Source organism: Anthonomus grandis, chromosome 5 (assembly GCF_022605725.1).
Source record: "Anthonomus grandis grandis chromosome 5, icAntGran1.3, whole genome shotgun sequence".
NCBI lineage: Eukaryota > Metazoa > Arthropoda > Insecta > Coleoptera > Curculionidae > Anthonomus > Anthonomus grandis.
In genome coordinates, this window is record NC_065550.1 from 27,778,713 (window position 1) to 27,800,991 (window position 22,279).

Genomic DNA, 22,279 nt, shown 5'->3' on the forward strand with positions numbered 1-22,279 from the left:
AAAACTCAGTTCCTGTACCGTAAGGAGAAGATTACTTGATGCCAACTTACCTGCTCCCCGCCAAAAAACCGTTACTCTGAAAGAAGAACGTCAAGGCTCGTTTTTACTTTGCCCAATCTCATGTCCACTGGTCTGTAGCTGATTGGAAAAAAGTCGTATTTAGTGATGAATCTAAATATAATTTATTCAGGACTGATGAAGTGATGTACGTCTGACGCCCTAATGAACAAAGATTAAACAAAAAGTACATTTGCCCCGCAGTTAAACATGGAGGGGGAAATATTCTTGTATGGGGATGTTTCTCGGCTCGTGCCATGGGACCCATAGTAAGAATAGTGGGCAAAATGGATCGTTTCATGTACAAGACATTCTGTTACATATTTAGTGCCATATATGGATGAAGTCATGCCAGTAACATCCATATTTCAGCATGACAACGATCCAAAACATGCTTCTCAATTTGTTAAGAGGTGGCTATCCGATGAAAAAATAAATGTAATGGTCTGGCCATCTCAATCGCCAGACCTAAACCCTATAGAGAATTTATGGCATTACATTGACACCAAAATCAGGCACCTAACATGCCCTAATACAAATATTCTCTTTGAAATAATGGAAAAGGCTTGGAAAGAAGTGAACAATGACTAAGTATTATAAAATTAATTGAATCCATGCCAAGACGATATGCAGATGTTATCAAGGAGAAAGGGTACTACACGAAATATTGAATTAATTTTAATTTAGTTGGGTTATGTTTTTTTTAGAATCAAAACTATTTTTTGTTGCTATATTTTTGAATAATAAATGTGCATAAAACAATTTGGTGTTTTATTTATTATGATACAAAAAGTATGATAATATGAAAATATAAGCAGGCTCTAACTATTCTTGTAAATAATATATAAACCTTACTTATAAAATAGATACTAAAAGATATATAATAGGAAAGTTCAATGTTGATATCTTTTTGCACAATACTGTATATTGTTAATTTTAAATTAAAGCCTTTTTTATTTTAACTTTAAATTTTCTTTAATTTGTCTCTTTATATTCATTTAAACAGATTATTTTTAATGTACACTTTAAACTTAATAATTTAATTCAGATTATTAAAATTTAATTTAATTTAGTTAGTGATTAAAAGTTATTTGCATTTATGTGTTGTTAATTTTTTATTTCAATTTGAAAAGATTTAAAGAGATTTCGGCAAAAATTTAAACATTTATTATTTTAAATAAACAAAATGTTTATTTTTAATGGTATTTTTTCATGAAAAATATATAAATTTAAATATATATATATTTTCATTTATAATAAATTTTAAACCCTTATATTAAACCCTGTATAATATATTTTAAAAAGTAAAAATCAATTTTTTTTTCAAAAAATTGATAACAGGATTACACTAACTACTTAAAACAGCCTAATTAAAAGTTAAAGATATTTAAGAAAATATTAATAAATATGACTGGTGTTTTAAGAAATATTAATATTAATTGTAATTATTTTTTAGTTTGGAAATTTATACTGACTTTAATAAATTAAATTTAGCCTTACAATAATAATGACGATAATAAAAATTAACTAAATAAAACAAAATCACAAGTTTAAAAATAAATCGAAAATTTGTTTATTTTTGGATTTGGGTTGGGTTGGGTTGGTTCATTTTAACTTTAATTTTTGTGTATCTCGTCACTTTGTAATGATTTGAACAATTATAAATAATAAAATATTTTTTAAGTACACGCAATAAATTTAAAAATCAAAATCAGAATCTTAAAACTGATTAAAAAAAAGGCAAAAATTAATTTAATTTTTTGTTTTAATTTTAAAGGGATTTTAACAAAAAATTTGATTTTTTTTAAATTAAATATATTTCCTTTTTTTTTGTTTTTTAAACTTTTAGGAAACAATTTAATAATTTATATTTTTAAATAAACCAAATACACAATTTGAAAAATAATTCATTTATTATTTTTTAAATTGATTAAAACAACAACTACGTTCTTTATCACTCTTTGCTTAGTACATAATACTATATTATTTATACATTTAATAAATAGAAATTGAATAAATAAAAATAATTGAATCCTAATATGATCACATAAACCAGTGTGTCAATCATATAATCATTCATATTATGTCTATCTGTGCATATTTTAAATTCTGTATATTATATGTTTATATAATATTAATAAACATAATATATGTAGAATTATATACAATATCCCAAATATGCACTTATTAATGGAACATATTATTCCTAGGAATTCGGGAAATTCTAAACATCCAAACCGTATATTCCTGGTATCTCTTGGCGTGATTAGGTAAGTTCACTTTTAATCAATATCTTCATAAAAATGAAAAATTACTTACTGACTGCGCCACCTAGCCCGAGCTATCTAAACTGGCTTAATATTGACTGGGTTTTTCTGCAGAATAAATCAATGTGACCATAGATGGTTAATTCAAGCGTTTATCACTAGAAGACTCTCAATGCATTTATTTCAATGATTTGTTACAATCATCATAGTTTGGTGGTAAACTAGAAGTGGTTCGTTTTTTTTGCAGCCTTAAAGAACAAATCTGCTAAAATCCCACAGATGGCACAGCTAGATCATCTAAAGTAACATCGCGTCAATGTTTGAATTTTTACTGAAAAGTGATTATGTAATATCCATAAATAATGATGATGAAATTAGTATACCAAGTGAGACGAGACAAAAGACAGGCAAGGAGGTCACTAAGAGAAGTAAATTATGTGAATTTAATGTCAAACAAGAAAAGAGAAATAAAAACTGATAAAGAACGAAGAAAAATATCATCATTATGAGTCTAATAAACAAACATTTAGAAAATCTGATTTTTTAGTAACAAGGATGGAAAAACCATTTTTTTTTTAACAGCCTCTTTATATATATTTATATTTCAATTTTGTAAGTCAACTTTTATTATACTTGCATTGAAAGCTCCATAAGACCTTACTCTCATTCCGAAAGAATTATTGAACTTTCATGGTTACAAACTTAGAAAGAAGAATGATATTATTTGAAAGAAAAAGTTGAAGATACCATTAAGCATTATCAAGCATCTAATTATTGCATCAAATTTAACGATTTGCTTCTTGTATAGGATGAGGTGAAATTGGGCATGTGAATTATTAAAAATGACTATTCTTCCAACAATACAAATAAGTGCAATAAAACTTCAGCGAATCTGGATAAAGGCTCTAAAAATGTCCAGATAGGTATTATATGACGTAATATAAATGATTATATGATTAAAACATGTTTTGCATGTGATTATATTAGGATTTACATTTATTAAATGAATGATTAATGTTATAGTGTAGCATTAATGTGCTCAGCAAAGAATGATAAAGAACGCAGTTAGTCTTCTGACAAATTTAAAGAAAAAAATATTGTTCAGTTATAAAAGCTACTATTAAAAGATAAATGATTAAAGATGAACAATTTTAACTACAAAAAAATAAAGTGATAAGGATGAACAGATTTACAGAAGAACCTGTACGAATTATATATAGTAACAAAATAACTGACAGAATGTGAACTTTAAGTCAAGCCCATTAAAACTAATTTAGTATTAAAAGGTCTGATAAGAAAAAAAAAGAAGAGTATAATGGGATGTAATAAAGATGAAGTGATGAACATCTGAGTCTCATGAAGAGAAATAAATAGTAACTTTTAAGAATATGTCAAGAACAGAGATAGAAACAATTTACTTAACAATTTTAGACATCATGTTAAATTTAAAGAAAAAAATGTAAATTTGGAAACTATGCAAAAAACAAAGTCTTTTGCATAATTTGATTTAATAAGTCTTATTATTTAAATTACTTGGGGTTCACTTGTAACTTGCGAGAAGAGAGAAGACAAGCAAAGAGATCACTAGAAGAATTCTTGTGTGTATCAAAACTAAATACGATTTACCTATCAAGAGATATTTAATTTCAAAAGAAATTGAGGAAAATGGCATTAAAAGATCTGATAAAAGTATAAGAAGACGAGGATGATATGATGTATTAACCAGGAAGTTATGAAGGTTAAAAAAGAAGAAAATGATGACGAGCTTAGTGAACTTACATGCAAAGTTATCCAGTAACAAACATATAAATAATTTATTAAATTCTTTTAATTAGGTACTTGATGTGAGCCTAAATATTGTAGTCCACCTATGAACTGAGAAGAGGGAAAAGATAAACTAGAAAGTTACTATAAAAATTTTAATAAGATTAGTCTAAATTCCAATTAGATCATTATTAATTTTAAAAGGAACTAAGGAAACGTGGAATTAATAAGCATTAAGAGATCTGAGAAAAATAAAAGAAAATGAGGATGATATGATATATTAAAGGGAAATTGATGAAGGTCGAAGAAGTAGAAAATGATGATGAGTTCAATAAACACACATGCAAGTATTATAATATAGTTTACTCAATTTTTCCAATCACATGATGGGATTTAAGGAATTTATGAGCTTTTTCTTGCTGTATGTGATCAACCTTTTTTTTTAATTATCATTTTTATTTCCTTTCTTATATCTTAACACAATGTATTATACTTATACGGTCATTTGACCAGTTGCTTTTCTTCATAACTCTTAAGCTTGGAGTCCATACATCAACTGAGAAAAGAGAGAAGATAAACAAGAAGGTTGCCATTAAATTTTCTAATAAAGTATTACTGATTAAACTACATTTAAAGACCCAGTCAAGAGATGAATAATTTTTTTAAGTAAACTAAAGGATGGTAAATGTAAGGTCAATTTTATTACTAGGAGATGTCCAATTTCAAATGCAACTGACAGAATGTGAATTGAAACTCAAGACCGTTCAAACTCATTTAGTATAAAAGTCTGATAAAAAAATGAAGAAGAAGAACAGGAGGATGACAAAATGTAATAGAGATAAAGCAATGGAGATGTAAGTCTGACAAAGCGAAATATAATAGAACTTTTGAAAAATAGGAGAGATGGAAACATTTTAATCGATTCTTAGCATTACGTTAAATGAGAAGAGTATTTTTACATAATTTGAATAATAGCAATCATTCCATTTCTGTTTTCTGTTATCATGGATATCGCCCAAGTTATTGTGCTTCAATGACACCATCATACCTTGGTGTTGTCAACTGAAAGGAGAGAGAAGATAAACTAGCAGATCAAAGAATTATTGAGTGTATTGAAACTACATTCGATCAAGAGATGTTAGAGAAATGATTAACCCATTTTTTTCAATCACATAATGTGAGTCAAGGGATTTAACTTAAAGAGCTTTTTTTCTGTATGTGTAAAAGTTATTATTTTCTTTATTACCATTCTTATTTTTCTTTCTGAAATGTTTAGATAAATTATTTTCCTGACTGTCTTCCTTGATTTTTTCAAGTCACTTAAGAGTTTTTTATTCATTATGAGTCCATATATGAACTGACAAGAGAGAGGAGATAAAAAAGAAGCTCCTGTATATAAAGTTCTTTTAAAATATAGTGAGTAATCTAAATTGCAAATACTCCTACCAGGAGATGACCATTTCAAAAATAATTGAAGGATTGTTAATATAATATGAAAATTTATTACGTGGAAAAGGAAACTATAATAAACTTGATAAATAGACATACAGATGAGTTTTGAAAGACATTTTTTATTTTTCTACTTTCTTCATACTTTTTTTTCTCTGTTAAATAAATTTCCTGATTACCTTCCTTATTTTTTTTCATCCTCTTTCTTTAAGTCTTCTCAACTTCTTATCAATCTTTGGTTCCTTAAATATTTTCTATAGTTCTTAAACAGTAAAATAAAACACATAATATTTTATTTTTTAATTATAATATAATATGGACTAGAATACATCACAACATAACTATTTCCTAAGATAATATTTACACATACGTCTATACATTTATTCATATTTAAATGTGATCTTACCTAAATAATTATTGACATATTTAATTAAAAAAAAAATTAGTGTGTTCATAGTTTTAAGTGCAATAAGTAAAATATACAAATTCGCTTAACGACAATGAATTAGTAGATAAACTATATTAATATTTAAAAATGGTCTTTTATGTACTCGACATTATTTACATCAGTGAACATTTAAAATGAGAATCGTTAGTGCCCTTATATACCTTCGATTATATAAGAAATTAGTACCAAAATATAACAGGAAATTTTCGAAAAAGTTTTGAAGTTAGTGCATACCCCAAAACATATTTACTAGTCAATTCTTGTACATATCACAAAGTACTTTTTCCATAGGGGTGTTGCCGATGGTTTTTTGAAAGAACACAGCTTCGATCCTGGGCGCGGGTACTATCCGTAAAAGCGGCAACATCAACAGCAACCTGCCAAACCTGGCAACCTGGCCTGGTAACTGAGTGCGACAGTGTTGCCAGAGCATCACTTGGGCTTGGTCCTGTAGGTTTTCGATTTGGCTTGGGTCTTTTAGGCCTTTGGTTTCTAGTAAAAAAAAATTAACGTTTAATGAGGGAATATAATGGGATAGCTGAATCTGAGTATCTATTGCACTCACATGAATGAAATATATCTAAACTTTTCTTTTTTTAAGAAGCTTCATTTTGTCATAAGACCATTTTTTGGTTTAAATATGTAAATGCATCGATTTATTAGAGAGAAACTGATTAATAATTTTTTTTGTGATTTCACGTTTGATCACCAATAACTTCGAAAGTATTGACTTTTTGCTTAAAACTCAACCCTATTTCGAACTCTGTGCAGCTATTTTTACTATATATTTATCCTCCTTTTACCTCCATTAATTCATAATCTCTTTCCTACTTTACAAATGAGGGAAATCTCTTATATACTATTCTAATTTTAAATTTTATTTACCTGCTCTAAATAAAACGATGGCCTTCAGGCAAGCAAACTCAGCAGGATCCACATGGACCGACTTAAACCTCAATAAAGTATCAGTTAGTATTCGAATATCCGTAGTAGAATTTCCATTCCTGGTATGTTCGTTGATGTTGAATAATGGACTGGCAGAGACATCTAGCGGCATGCACCATTGAATCGCGTTCAGCAGGAAAAGCTCCGACCAAGCTTCTTCCAGTAAAATCACCTTTAAAAAAAAACGATTGTTTCATTTTTAAGCCTTTAAAGTATCAAAGCACTTACTTGATCTCGAAATGGTAAGCTAGCAAAGCTGGGAAGGTTTTTCGCCCATTTTACAGCCATAAATAGTAACCTTGCGGATGTTTCGTAGATGGTTTCATGGCTTGGTGGATAGAGGCCAGTGGCTAAGTTGGCTGGTTGTGGTTCTGGTCTTAAAGGTCCGCTACTGGAGGATACACCACAGCCAGAAGAGGGCGTGTCGTCTTCTTCGTTTGTTACATCTATGCTTTCTTCTGGAAAAATATTTGCACGTTTAAGGTCTTCACTATATCTTCTTCGAAAAAGAAGATATAGAAGGTTTCTAGTTTGCATGTTACTAATAAAATACTTCTAGTACCATCAAAAAATTTAATTCTAATGATGATCATAATAATGATAATGAAGATAAAAATATTGATAGACTAAAAATAATTAATGCTATAAAGAAAAATTTTAAAATAATTTTGACGAGAATCAAATTTTTCATAAGATACATAAATTACTTCCTTTCTTCTAAAGGTTTCAAGGAAAAAAAAATCATCATAATTACATGTTATATGATACGAGGTTTCCAGGGCTAAGTATTAGGATACCAAGAGCAACTAATAAATGTAAATATGAAAAATTACATTTTCTAAACTATTCTACGTCATCATTGAAAGATACAATTAAATATAAAAGAAGAAGAAGATGAAGAGAAAGAAGAACATAGGATTTATCATGCATATCATTATACTGAGAAAAAAAAGGTTGAACTACTTCTTACTACAATTCTTAAAGTCTCACGTTCCTTTCCAAGAGAAGAGTGGTCTAGCTCATATTTATGATGACAATATGAATGATATGAACGACAACAGAGCTGGTGCAGGCTTCTGTAGTAAAGTCTCATATATGCCAGATATTTTTTCCACAAGAATTTTTTCTAAATCTTATGCAGGGTCAAAGAAAGGTAAGAGTTGAATAAAATAAACTCTGTTTTTATGAAGTGTTATTTTACTTAATTAGATTCTCAAAATGCATTTCATTTTGGGCTAAACAATAGTATAATCTATTTTCAAACTCATTTCTCACATTTTGAAATGCTTCTCCTGAAATAGATGCACATTCTGTAATAATCCGTTGCCGAAGGTCATCGAGTGAAGCTTGTTGTGTTTTAAACACTACAGTTTTTAAGTGACCCAGAGGAAAAAGTCGAGGGGTGTTACATCTGGTGATCTCGCCGGTCATTCCATTAGACCTCTTCTCGCAATCCACTGATCTATATTCTTCACATGCTTGACTTAAACTGGATATTGATCAGTAGCAAATAAGAAAAAAGAAAAATTTATTACAAAGTGTACATCTATTCCAAGGGAAGGCTTTCAGAATGTTAGAAATGAGTTTAAAAAATATCATTATTTTTGTTTAGCCTAGTCTAATAAGTCTTTAATTTAATGTATCACAAAAGGGATGGTGCCATTTACAATTTTGGAGGTGCATCGGGTCCAAGGGGTGGCTCACCCTATAACCAAAATATGGTGGTTATAATTCCTCTACCTGTATAGCAATAGTACCAAATTGCGCTTTTAGTTGAAATATTTGCATTAAGGGTTTTCAAATTAACACCCTGTATATAAGTGTCAAGCCCCAGGTTCAAATATCTCAGTGATATATAATCTTTCAGCTTTTGGTCCTTGGTAACCTTCAGTCGGCTCCATCGGAAGACCTAAATGCCATTGATTGTCCAATGTTTCCCAAATTCGATTTAATTCAAATATGGATGAGGTTCTAGCTGCAATATACTTAAAATTATCCAAGTTTACTATTACGTAAACAAGTGATGAAAGACAAAAAAGAATGAAGATCTTCTCTTAATGTGTAATTTGTCAGAAGACACCCACAAATGCAAGTAATTAAACAGGATATAGCGGACTGTAAGAATGTCATCATAGCAAAAGTACTTAACACCAGCAGAAATAGATGACATAAGACCAGAAACTGGAAACCTACTTCAGTATCAAGATAACTTCCAAAAGAAAATATAATTCAAAAAGAAAAGGTTGAAAATGAAGATATTAACCACGAGCAGATCAACGACCAGAACTACAACATGATCAATTACAAGATCACCAACATGCGCGACATATAGACCAACTACTTAATAAACAGAAAGTGAGAGACTAATTTTTGAGTAAGGAAACTACTCCAATAGAGAGACCTAAACTGCCAATTCTTCATAGGATATGGAAGATGAGATCAGCAATATCATCCATAAATAATGTACTGGAGGAGTTCCATCTTGCAATATATTGTGCTGCAACAGTGGTGCTAGAATTCAAATGTCAGAAACCTTATTTTTCATGACCAAGTAGCCATCATCAACAAAATGTAGAAAAGACGACTGACCAAGAATATATAGGTATTTAGAGCAAAGACTGAAATTTTTATAAAATACCTAAAAGCAAATCTCTTAAAAAAATATCCCGAAAAGCTAAGGATATATATAGTAAAAGCAAGGAAGGCTAAAATAGAGTTGACTATTAAATGCCATAATAGACTACAAGGATCAACTCACATAAAAAATTAAAGCTAGAGAGAAAAATTGAGAAGATATAACGAACTCATAAAATGTAAGGAACAAAATAGTTTAACTCAAGCAGGCAGAGGTTTTGCCTTAAAGTGGAATGAAAAGATGAATATCAGGGGCTGCTGCTATAAAGGGTTACAAGCTCGAAGAATAGTGGAAGAGTATCTGAGCTGAAGGGTAAGAGTTGACAACAAAACTGCAATGTTGAAGAGATGAAAGATACAGAAATTACAGTAGCAGATGTAGTTGGATGTATAAAGAGAATACACAAGAGAAAGATGCCAGGTCCAGACAAAATCCATTATTTTTGAATAAAGAAAGGTTTTCCTTAGAGTTTAGAAGATCCTACGGCAATCCTCGATCTTTCCAAAGGAAACACTTTCTTACTTTTCAAAAACGATGACAGAGCAGACTCTAAAGCCTGATACTGAATCACCTGTAATCAATGAGATAATCTATAGCAATTGTATCAATAACATCTTCAAGAAAGAGCAAAAAGGGGTTCTCTTGGTTGTAAATAAGAGCTTACCATCGATTCAGTGGCTCTTAAATAAATCCAAAGGGGAAAACGAAATCGAAACGTTTGGTACACAAATTATAATTTCGGCTTTGAGTTGAACACCAAGCGACAGAAGAGATTGTCTCATTTACTTCATATGAATGAAAAACTCTAAATATTTAATAAAGAAATTAAACTGTTAAGACGGGGAACAAACTTTTTGAAGTGATGATCATCGTCAAGGACTTTGCCAGGACATCGCAATGAACTTCGGGTTCGACGAGTATGTAAGGATAACTATCAAGGGTGGAAGGAAGTGGAGAAGGTGTCAGCTGCAGAGTATCTTAATATAAGCCGGTTGCTACCAAAAGAAACTTACCATTACTCTGGAAATATTACAAAATCAACGGCTAGACCATGCAATGATAAAGAGAAAGTTCCAGTACAGATATCACAATTGAGGAACACTCAGCTCTTTGTGGGAAATGCATGATCGATACCCGTACTTATGTTTTCATTTGGAATTATTAAATGATTTGTCACGGATTTGCAAGAGCTAGATCGACTTACCCGGAGATTCTTCGCAAATTTATTGAAGCGTACTATATTTCGTCAGTAGGAAGATTATAAGATTCATGCAGAGAAGGTAAAAAATAACTTGTTACCGTCAAAAGACAGTACCTTAGCCAAGAGAAGATGATGCGAGAAAGATTTCTAGCATCTGACGATGAATTGGTGCTAATGTTTAGCTAATGTTTAGATTTGATGAACAACCAGTACTGGAGTCAGAGGATTGCTTATTATATTAAGAGGCGTATAATTGGTGTATGGAAAAGTTGATTGTAACAGACCTGATATTCTGATTATAAAGAAGAAAGAAAATTTTCTCGTAATATTATCAAGACTAACAGATAACAGACACAGAAGTACGAGAGTCTTGGATATAATTTAAAAAACACGTAAACATTAAAACAAGTGCCAATTCATCCCTTGGTGATTTCCGCAGAATTAATAATGTCAAAAAACTTCACTAAGAATCTGCAGTTATTAGTATTGTTAGCAACCATCATCAATCTAGGACAACGCGCTATACTGCTGCAAATCTGATACAAGAAACGTATAATTTTTCCACCTAAAGATCTGGTTGAGTCATAGTTGGTAGAGTCAATAAAGAATTCCAGAAATTATCAGTAATGCACATTTTGGAAAACTTATAAAAAGGTTAAAATCTAGGAAACCGCAGAAAGTAGAAATTCTAAGAGAGCGATTGCCAAGAACACCTTTAAAGATTCAAGGAAGTAGTCGATATCTCTTCACTGGAGCTCAATATGTGCTTCATGCATTCTTTTTTAAATTCTACATCCATATTCAGAGGCTTAACATGGCAAAAAGGTTCCTTCTTCGTTCATTCATTCGTTATAACTTATATTAGTAATATATTAGTATTATAATGCTTGATCTATTTTAATTAATAGTATTTGCATTCACGTTTCCTGATAGTCACTTGTATTTAAATGTTATACTGATATTGGAGCAGATGAGATAAGATAATTAGATATCATGGTCAAATCCTAAAAGGAAATGCAGTTCTTGGAATTATACCTTAAAATTCATAAGCTTTTTCATAGCATTACTATAATGAATATCTGTGTCTTCATCTTAACATTATTATTCTTAATATTTATCCGATAATATCCCAACGTTTTGTCTAACAAATATCACTATCATTATCATCTTTTTTATATCATTATTTTTTCAGCTAAGGGATTTGGGAACAGTTACAAGTACAATGTTGTACAATCAATACAGAGTTTTACAACTTTAGAAAAATTCGTATTTTGGAAGATGCATACATGAGATCAACAAAACGGAAGTTCAAGCAACAAAAAAGTTAAAGAGCATATTCTCTGCACAAGTAAAACTAGCTAAAGAAAGATAAGTAACTGTTAAACCTCATTCTAAGAGAGCAATTGCCAAGAACACCTTTAAAGATTTAATGAAAAAGTAGTCACTTGAGCTCGATTGACGATTGCTCAAAAAAAACTAACATAAGCTTGGTATGTTCTTCTTTAAATTCTAAATCCATATCCAAAGACTTATTATGGTAAAAAAATTACTGCTTCCTTTTAAGCTTCAGTTAGTTTTTCTAAAGGAAAAATCTTTCACTAATGGTGAGGTTTTCACTAATACAAATTATATTAGTATCAAAAACTCCTGTTCTTTCTTTCTAATTTTTTTAAGATGAATTTTAGGCTTACAAAAAAATTATGTTTCTGCATTTCTTTTACTCTAGAAATTTATATTTCTCAATATCAACCATTAATCATGTTGATAGTACATGCCTTAGTTAATTTTTTTATGTTGAATACACCCGCTTGTTCTAGCATTACTCCTCCAAGTACTCCAACAACTTTAAAATACCTCTTTCTTCTGATTTTGCTGATTCGTCTACATCTGCTGGTTTATTCATGCTCTTGTAAGGGTCAAAGCTCTTCTTTAATTCCTCCATCTTTCTGTCCTTCTTTTTGTGTCTAACCTCTTAATACTGAATATCTTTTAATTAATAGTACTTATATTCACATTTCCTAATTGTCATTCCTAATTAAATATTTTTTGATTTGCTAGGAAGTAGTACAATTAGATTTCATAGTCATATTCTAAAGTGAGTTCTTGTAATCATTCCCTTGTCCATCTTCTCCTTCGTTCTAGAGCATTGCAAAAAGAAATGCAATTTTCGGTAGTATATTTTAAAATTCATTTGTTTCTTCATAGCATTATTTGCTAAGGCTTTTTTATGATTCCAGCAACATTATAATATCCATTTGGCCATATACCATCATTATTATCTCATCTGTTTTATCATTACTTTTCCTGAACTTGAAAAATTAAGACGATGATTTTCTTATTAAAGTGAAACTTTGAAAAAAATCTGAAATTTAACAAAACACAAATTGTAATTATTGGTTTTGTAATCATTGTATCGATTTGCCATTAATGTTTCTGCATCGAAACTCTGCACAAAATAATCCTTTTTAGCTGACGAAAGGATCGAATTTTAATCTAGGGATTCACTTCGGAGTTCTAATCTATCAGGGAGTTACTAATTATACTTTAGGGACCCTCGATCGGCTTATACAACTAACATCTTTAAACGAAAATTTAAATTAAAAAGTACATCTTCTAATCCTTTAAGAATTAAAATAGTTACCATCATTATCACTGGTGTTGTTATCAATGATATCTTTACTAGGACTCGGTTCCCTAAGAGTTTCCCTGGTGATTGGCTGGTGTATGGGTGGTAAAAACGTTTGGCCATATCTTGCAGCGGGTGATAAAGCCATCGTCAAAGACACCGGAGGCCTAAAATGTTAAGCAAAATTAATTTTACACATGAATAGTATGGAGCATATCTTCGTTTCTGACACATAGGCTTTTAATTTTGCTTTATAATCAAACCAGGCGTGACGAAAAGCGATGTTTTAACGTATGACAAAAGATAATTTGGTCTGTGAGCGATTAACATGGTCACACTGTCAAAGAGTTCGACTTTAGCGTTATAGAGGTTCATTTGCCTATATACGCGCTCGAGTAAAATCAATAAAATCCTGAATGAAGGTATTTGTTGCTTTAAATGGATATTTAAAGTTTTTTTTTACCCAAATACGCCCACAGCTACGGCTGCTTCCCTTAAAGCTCTCTCTTGTTCTGCGCTCATGTCTCTTAGAGTTTCTGGTCGAATTGTCGCTGTGTTTCTTGGTTGACGCTCGTTTTGTACAGCTGTAAAGAAGGGAATTCTGTAATCTCTGATTATAAATTTAATCGCGATGATTAATAATATTAATAAGAATAGTAGTAAAAAGTGTGTTTATTAGAACAACGTATTTTTCTTTAAAGATTTTCAGATGCTCCTTAATGGAATAATTTAGAGAAGTATTTAAGTAAAACTTACTTAAAAACTAAATTAAGGAGCTTCATTACTTAAAATTTAAAAGGTATGCAAGTAATGTAAAAAAGTAAGCAAATATGCAAGCAAAGGATGGAATGTTTATTGACTCAACAATGTCATGGCAATAAATAAAAAATATATTTATAAATACAATAATAAGTAATAAAGTCTATATGGTAATGAATTAAAAGAAATATAGAGCAAAAGGATGAAATACAAAAAATATATATATACAGGAAAAGTTTTGTGCCTTTATTTTTAGTATTTGGCTAATTATGAGAAATATCTATAATAGTCGATACGCACAAGTGAATTCCATTATATTTACATAAAAAGAAGAATATTTTGTAAAAAAAATATACTAAAAATACCCTATGCGTGGCCAAGGGTTGTGCATTATTAAAAAATAATAAAAATAAAAATATACAAATACGACGACTGAAGTAAAAAATACAATAAAATGAGAATACGATTATAAGTCATAAAATAAATATACACTCACCGGCACAAAATTCCGCCACCCTGAAATATTGGTCAAGTTTGATGTTTTATAAATTTTTAATTTTTTATCAGATTCTCACGATTTTGCCATCAGTTTTTAGATACATTTGTTGTGATTTTTTAAAATCATTTTGTAAAGTAGCAATTTTCGATTAGGCTATATTATATAGGAGTAAAACAAACTGTTGTTTTTTCTCGTAATTTCAAAAGACCCTGTAGGAAAATTAAGGAGGATAATTCTGTTTACATACTGTTCCTTGTAATCTTTGATGTATTCTAAACATTTCGATTTTTGATTCATTCCATTATCTCATTTCTGCTGCGAGCTGCAAATTTTTTATTAAAACGTTGATTTGAAGCGTATTTTTATTAGGAGAAACAAACACGAGGTATATCATAAAGTTAATTAAAAAAAATAATTTTAATAGTGTGTATTTCCTCCTCTCGCAGCAATAACAGCTTGCAGTCTTCGCGGCATCAAACGAATAAGGTTCCTTATTCTTTCTTGAGGAGCCTCATATTCTTCGATTAGCGCTAGTCGTAAGTCTTGCAAGGTTTGTGGTTGTACAGGACGACGACGAACGGCCCTTTTAAGTTGATCCCAAAAATGTTCTATTGTGTTGAGATCCGGGCTACATGCGGACCATTCCAATCTTGGAAGTCCAACTTCATCCAGATATTCGCTCACTACATGTGCAACGTGAGGTCTAGCATTATCATGCATTAATGTAAATTGGTTTTCAATGAATGGAGCAAATGGGACAACAACTTCTTGAAGGATTTCCTCAATGTAACGGTGAGCGGTTGGAGCTCCGTTTTCAATAAATACAAGATTGGTGCGTGCTTCGGTAGTAATACCCGCCCAAATCATGACTGAACCGCCACGATATGAGATTTGTTCTGAAATGGTGCAGTCAGCATATCTTTCATTTCTACGTCTGTATACCCGCTCACGACCATCTTGCGTCCTTAAACAAACCCTGGATTCATCTGTGAATAGTACGTTTACCCACTGTTCTAGAGTCTACTCAAAATGCGATCTTGCAAACCTCAGTCGGTGTTGTCGATGCCGAGAAAGTAATTGTGGACATCTTCCTGGCCTTCGTGAATAAAGTCCAGCTTCTGTTAATCTTCTACGTATCATTCTTTCACTTACACTTACTCCATGAAATATTCGCAAGTCATTTTTTAGACACACAGCAGTAGATCTTCGATTTCTTAAAGAACTAATCGTGACAAAGTGATCATCAACTGCAGTGGTCATTCTCCTTCTGCCAGAGCCTTGTCGTCTAGTAAAAATTCCCGTCTGTAAATACCTATTCCAGGTATCTCGAACTGTAGACCGCGGATATCTCAGAGTACGGGCGACATAACTTTTGCTACGGCCATCCTCTATTGACGCAACAATTCTACCCACGTCTGCTGGAGTTAATACCATATTGACACACAACAAATTATAATAGTTACACTGTCAAACTTTATGTCACATTAATTGCGTCCTTAGCCAACGTCGATAATTTTTAACCGAAAACTTGACATTAATTATCTAAAAATAAGCTTCAAATTAGCGTTTTAATAAAAAGTTTGCAGCTCGCAGCAGAAATGAGATAATGAAATGAATCGAAAATCGAAATGTTTAGAATAGATTTCAAAATAGAATATATAGTTATATTTATATAGAATATTTCAGATAGAATATATATCAAAGATTACTACAAGGAACTGTATGTGAACAGAATTATTCACCTTAATTTCCTACAGGGTCTTTTGAAATTACGAGAAAAAACAACAGTTTGTTTTACTCCTGTATAATATAGCTTAATCAAAAACTGCTACTTTACAAAATGATTTTAAAAAATCACAACAAATGTATCTAAAAACTGATGGCAAAATCGTGAGAATCTGATAAAAAATAAAAAATTTATAAAACATCAAACTTGGCCAATATTTCAGGGTGGCGGAATTTTGTGCCGGCGAGTATATATACGGTTTAATTCTGCCTGACACTTCTAGGGGAGACAATTTGTACTAAAATTGCTACTTCTGCAAAAAAACTATACAGAGAAAAAAAAATTACGCTGATAAATACGAAAAATACTTTACAAAAGACCATTTCGATCTGTAAAGCCTCAATACAATATAAATATACAGTTATAATTTTCTATTAAAAATACTAAATAATTAAATGGACGAAAGTTGAAAAATTTTGATGTAATGATTTTAAGTAAATTTTTTTAGTAATAAACATTTAAGTCGTCTAACAACATTGTAATAAAGTCGCAACCGTAACCATTTAAGTTATGCATTAATATTAAAAAATATTGCAAAAACACTACTACAATTATGTATAATTAGTCAAGGTTTCTACTTATTTTAATTAGTGTCAGAACAGAGAAGAACATATAGAAGAATAACAAATAAAAAATATATAAAATATATAAAAAACTTACTTAAGCAATTTAATGACAATTCAATCTGTATAATCTCAATACAACCTGAATATACATTTATAATTTTTTAATTAATTAAAAATACTAAATGTTAACAGGAAGAAAGTTGAAAAATTTTGCTAATTTGTCCATCAGGACTGGTAATGAAGAAAATGAATACGAGGTAATAATTGCCATTAAATAAATCTATTTGGTTAAGTTTTCAATTTTTCAAATCAATTAAAATATTTAAATGTTTTTTTATATATGCGGAGTGACTTATCAAAACGCATTTTGTCCAATCTAGGACAAAAATGAGTTTGAAGTGGTTCTGAACTCATAAAGGCCCGATGCAGGCATACCCATATAAAGAATGTAGCAAATCGAATTTTGTCCCATAGTAATAATTTAAAGGCAAAACCTGTCATACGCATCAAACCGCATTATGTCCTGACTTTTAACCGCTTCATTTCGCATTATGTGCATTCACTGCTTGGCAGCGCCACTAGCCGGCATTATTATTGTCAATCTAGTTACGTTGTTGTTGTTTGTTTTGTTACACGTGCTGCTGTTTTTTTTTTGTGTTTAAATTTAAGTAAAGTAAATGCACTTTTTGTTGTTTATTACCAAAATAAAACATGAATCTTGATCAAGGTGTGTCGGTAGGTGAGCATAGTGAGAGTTCACGCAAAAGGTTAAAATGAAAACATAAAAGAGAACAAGAATATGAAAATAGGTAAGTAAGAATGTGTATAGTGTATATGTGTGGGATGGTGTATAAGTGTATTTAAGTTAATTTTTACAATATTCTATGCTAATAGGATTACAAAAAAGGATGTTACTGATGTGTACAAACAGTGGTTGTATTATAGACCTATCATTTCTTAGTACTTTTTTAAACAATTTTTTAATTTTTTTCTTTGCAGATATAAAGAGAAAGATCCACTACTATAAAATTTTCATTCTCCTTGCCAACACAGGGAGGGCCGATGTGGATGTCTTGAGATTCCACGAAATGTTCTGGCCAGAGCAAAAAGGACTGTATTTTTTAAATGAGATAGAAGAGAGCAAGACAAGATCATGTTTGATGGATGTGCAAATACCTCTGCGTAGTCGTCCTCGAGGTCCAGTAAGAAAAAAACAGCGTCACACTATTGCGGTAAAGTACTTTTTATTATCTGCAGAAAATGAAAAACTGTTTGTTTGTTCAAAGTTTTTCCAAAAACTGAAAAAGAATGAATTGAACTGATGAAGGCTAAACCATATGGCAGTGTCACGTATGTGTTTGACTTACAGCAAGTCCAGCCTTTACCCAAACTTACTATTGGAGAGTGTTTTTATGCACGCCAGGTGTCTTTTTACTGTTTTTGCGTAACAGATGTCGAAATGAAACATCCGCAGTTCTATGTATGGGACGAAACACCGGGTGGTCGGGGATCTGAGAAAATAAGCTTAGCCTTAACCAACTTCTTGCAGAATATTCAGTTAGATGATACCATTAACACCATTCGGCTCTTTGCAGATGGTTCTGGTAGTCAAAATAAGAACCAACATGTCATGCACGCTCTTGCCCATTGGTTACTTAAAGAGTCTCCGCAATACGTAGAAAATATAACTTGTTTCTTTCCAGTTCGCGGCCACTCATACTTACCACCGGATCGAGTCTTTGGCCAAGTTAAAAAGAAAATTCGAGAGTTAAAGAAATTCTTGATCCTAGTGGATACCACAGAATTTATAAAGAGGTTGCAGATATCAAAATTTTAAAAACCGATTGGCATATAAAATATTATAAAGATTTAACTAAAATTCTTAAAAAAGTTAAAGGAATAAGTGAAATGAAAAGGATCTTTCTCCAAAAATTAAAAACTAATAAAGGGATAGAAATTAAAATTAAACCTGAGCCAACATATTGGTACGACGACATCTCAAAACAGTTTTTATCAATTTGCAAGAGAGGTTATAGCTTCAATGAAGACTTAAAGGTGCGTTCCGTTCAACTCCTGACTAATAATATAAAAACGGAAAAAAAGAATGATATACGTATGCTTTAAAAAAAAAGATTTGGATTGAATTGGGAAGAAATTATTCCACTATCCCTTTTTACAATAAGGTGTTTCAAGAAAATTTGAAGGTAATAGATGACGCTGCCGATCCGGAAGAAGAGTATCTTTGTCTTGAGAAAGAAAAGGAACTAAAGCATATCTAAAATATAAGAATAAAACCTTTTGTTTTTTTTTAATAAATAAATCTTTCTCCTGCATTGAATTTTATTAAAAACCCCTAAATAGGTTATATATTTTTATTTTGTTGTTGTTGTTGTTTTGTTGTTAAAATACTAATGAAAAAAACGAAAAATAATAAATTCTAACTAAAAAACTAAAAAATAGGTATTATTTCAAATTCCATATTTAGAGGAGTGACTTATCAAAACGCATTTTGTCCTATATGATGAATCAAAGCGCATTTTGTCCTAGAATTTTATTACTTTTTTTAAAAACCTCTGCTATTTTTGATTTGAACAACCTAGTTTTTTATATCTGCGGATGTATAACTCTCGATTTTACACATTATTTTACTCTCAACCATTTTGGTTTAGCTGTAAATCGTTTTTGCTCATTATTGAGAAATTGGATTTAGGTGACATAATGCGCTTTGATAAGTCACTCCTCATATTCAATTTTACAGCATAAGAAATTTTACACTATTACCAATAATAGACACTAGGAATAAAGCTTTAAGTCGTATAATAAAATTTTAAGAAAGTGACAACCAAATCCATTAAAATTATGCATCACTCCTAAAAAAAATACATTGACAAATTAAACAGTTATACTAAAGAAACAAAAATAATTACAATAATTGAATTATATTTTAATAAGATGACAATCGCAGTTAAATTATGCAACATTATTAAAAATATATTACAAAAACACTAATGCAATTAGTTAATTCAATGACATAAACCATCGAAAAAATGCAAAAAAGTCAAGGTTTCTACTTATTTTCATTAGTGTCAGAATAGATAAGAAAATTGTAATAAATTTGTTTTCAATTTTTAAATGTAATTCCAATTAAAAAAAATTATTGCGTCTATTTAGATTATGCATCAGTAATTTCATCAGTAAGTATGATTAGTATCAGTAGCATGACTTAGGTTGCAATTAACAAATATAATGAAGTAAATCTAAGATAAAGAAAGATATAAAACATTATTACAAATAGAATATCAGATTAAAAAAAGTTTACATTAATTAACAAAAAAGCAATTAACTAAATAAAAAAAGAACAAAGTGGCCGAATGCATGGCCTACGCATCACTATAAAATGACCAAAAGAAAATATTATGTATATGATAAAATGTAAACTAACATATATTAATATTTTAGTAAAGTGACAATCGTACCCATTTAAATTATGCATTAATATTGAAAAATATTCCAAACCCTCTACTTGCTGCAATTATTATGCAAGAATAAAATTTATTAATAGATTCCATGGGTTTAGCATCCAATAAGATAAAGATCTAAAAAATGTAAAAGTTTGTTTATAAATCATGTAAAAAAGGTAAGCAAACGTAATTTATAAGGCAATTAATAAAATTATTAAAAAAGGAGCAATTTATTCCAGTATTTAAAATCATTTTTATTTTTGATCCGTTTTGCTTACGTATACCAGAGATTTGAAATAGTATTTCATCTTTTTCAATGTTTAGTGATCTATTTCGATGTATTTCGGCAATATTTAAATATTTTTTTTTTATTTTCCAGATTTTTGGATTTTTTTATGCAAGTATATTTAAGGTCATCCAAACATTGACAATTATTTTTTTCAAAATATATATAGAGCTATTTTTCTTTCATCCAGAAATATAAAATTAATTAATTAATTTTTTTATGTATTCCAGAAATTTAGGACTTCAAGTAATGATTTATAGGTTTAGACTCCTAATCAATCACTGCTAATAGCTTCCTAATATTGATAATAGTTTTTCATATCGTTTCAAATATTTGGAATAGGTTTTAATTTCATCAATGATTTTTTTAATGTATTAAAGGGATTTGAAATTATTTTTTAAGTTTCTGTGCTTTTTTTTAACGTTTTTTAGGCAATTCAAATAGTTTTTTGTAGTTTTTGGAATACTCAAATTTTAGGAGACATTTTTGATGCCTTTCAGGTATTGATACTAATATTTATTGTTTCCAAAGCATTTGAAATTATGTTTGATGTTCTGTTAACGTTTTTTATGTTTTCCAGACTTTCGAGATGCTTTGTTAAAGTTTTCCAGATAATTCAAATAATTTATTTATGATTTTTTTGACGATAAAAAACACGTTTCAAGTCTCGCAAATATTGTCAAAAACAAGTGATGTTTACCAGATATTTGAAATAATTTTTTTAATTTGTTTTAGGCATTTAATGGCTTTTTTATGTATTCCAGGAATTTCAAATAATTTTTCATGTTTTCCATGAAATGTTTGATATCTAAAATGCATTTATATTCATTTCTTATATTTGCCGGATATTTGCAATAATGTTTTGATATTGTTGTGATTTTAATTCCAGAAGCTTAACTAATTGGCAATTTTTAAAAAGATAGTCAAGTTTATCGAGTTAATAATAATAATTGAATAATAAGTTACATAAAGTTTCAAATAATGAACAAAAAAGCAAAAAAGATAATGAAAAAAAGAAAAGCAAAAAAGCTATGTGTGGCCAAATCCTTTAAAAAATACCCGAAATAAAAATATATGAATACTCAGAATTAAATAAGAGTAAGCTAAAATTTAAATTAAATGATAAGCCACGTTATTTTATTTTACAAGTTTTTACTCACAAACATGAATTATAAGCAAATAAACATCAAGGAAGAAGCCTGTAGGAGCAAAAGCTTTACAAGGAACACCCATATGGCTAAATAAGTTTGAATTTAAGGAGAGAGAAGTTTAAGCACAAAATACTACTACTGTCCAAGCTACTACTGTCCAAGCTTAAACCAAGAAATACAGAGTAAAGAGAGAAATACAGAATTTACTTAACAACAGGATCATAAATTCATTATTTTAAATACTAACAGGTAACAAGTAGACTTAAAAAATTCCATTGAAACGCAGAATTGTAGTAAGGGAATCAACTACTTCCTAAGAATATTTATTAAAATAACCATTTCTTTATATATATGTAATAGCATCTGTTTCCGTAGAACC

General features: G+C 29.9%; 1 protein-coding gene across 1 annotated transcript in view; it reads right to left on the reverse strand.

Moving 5' to 3' along the window:
* Positions 1-6,109: 6,109 nt before the first annotated feature.
* Positions 6,110-22,279, reverse strand: part of LOC126736635 (photoreceptor-specific nuclear receptor-like) — a 69,593-nt gene continuing 53,423 nt past the window's right edge. The window contains exons 4-8 of the mRNA XM_050441087.1: positions 13,856-13,976; positions 13,408-13,559; positions 7,159-7,388; positions 6,871-7,102; positions 6,110-6,477 (exon numbers count right to left, since the gene is read on the reverse strand). Coding sequence (XP_050297044.1) covers positions 6,239-6,477; positions 6,871-7,102; positions 7,159-7,388; positions 13,408-13,559; positions 13,856-13,976 — 974 coding nt within the window. The 3' untranslated portion in view covers positions 6,110-6,238. The remainder of the gene's footprint in view (positions 6,478-6,870; positions 7,103-7,158; positions 7,389-13,407; positions 13,560-13,855; positions 13,977-22,279) is intronic.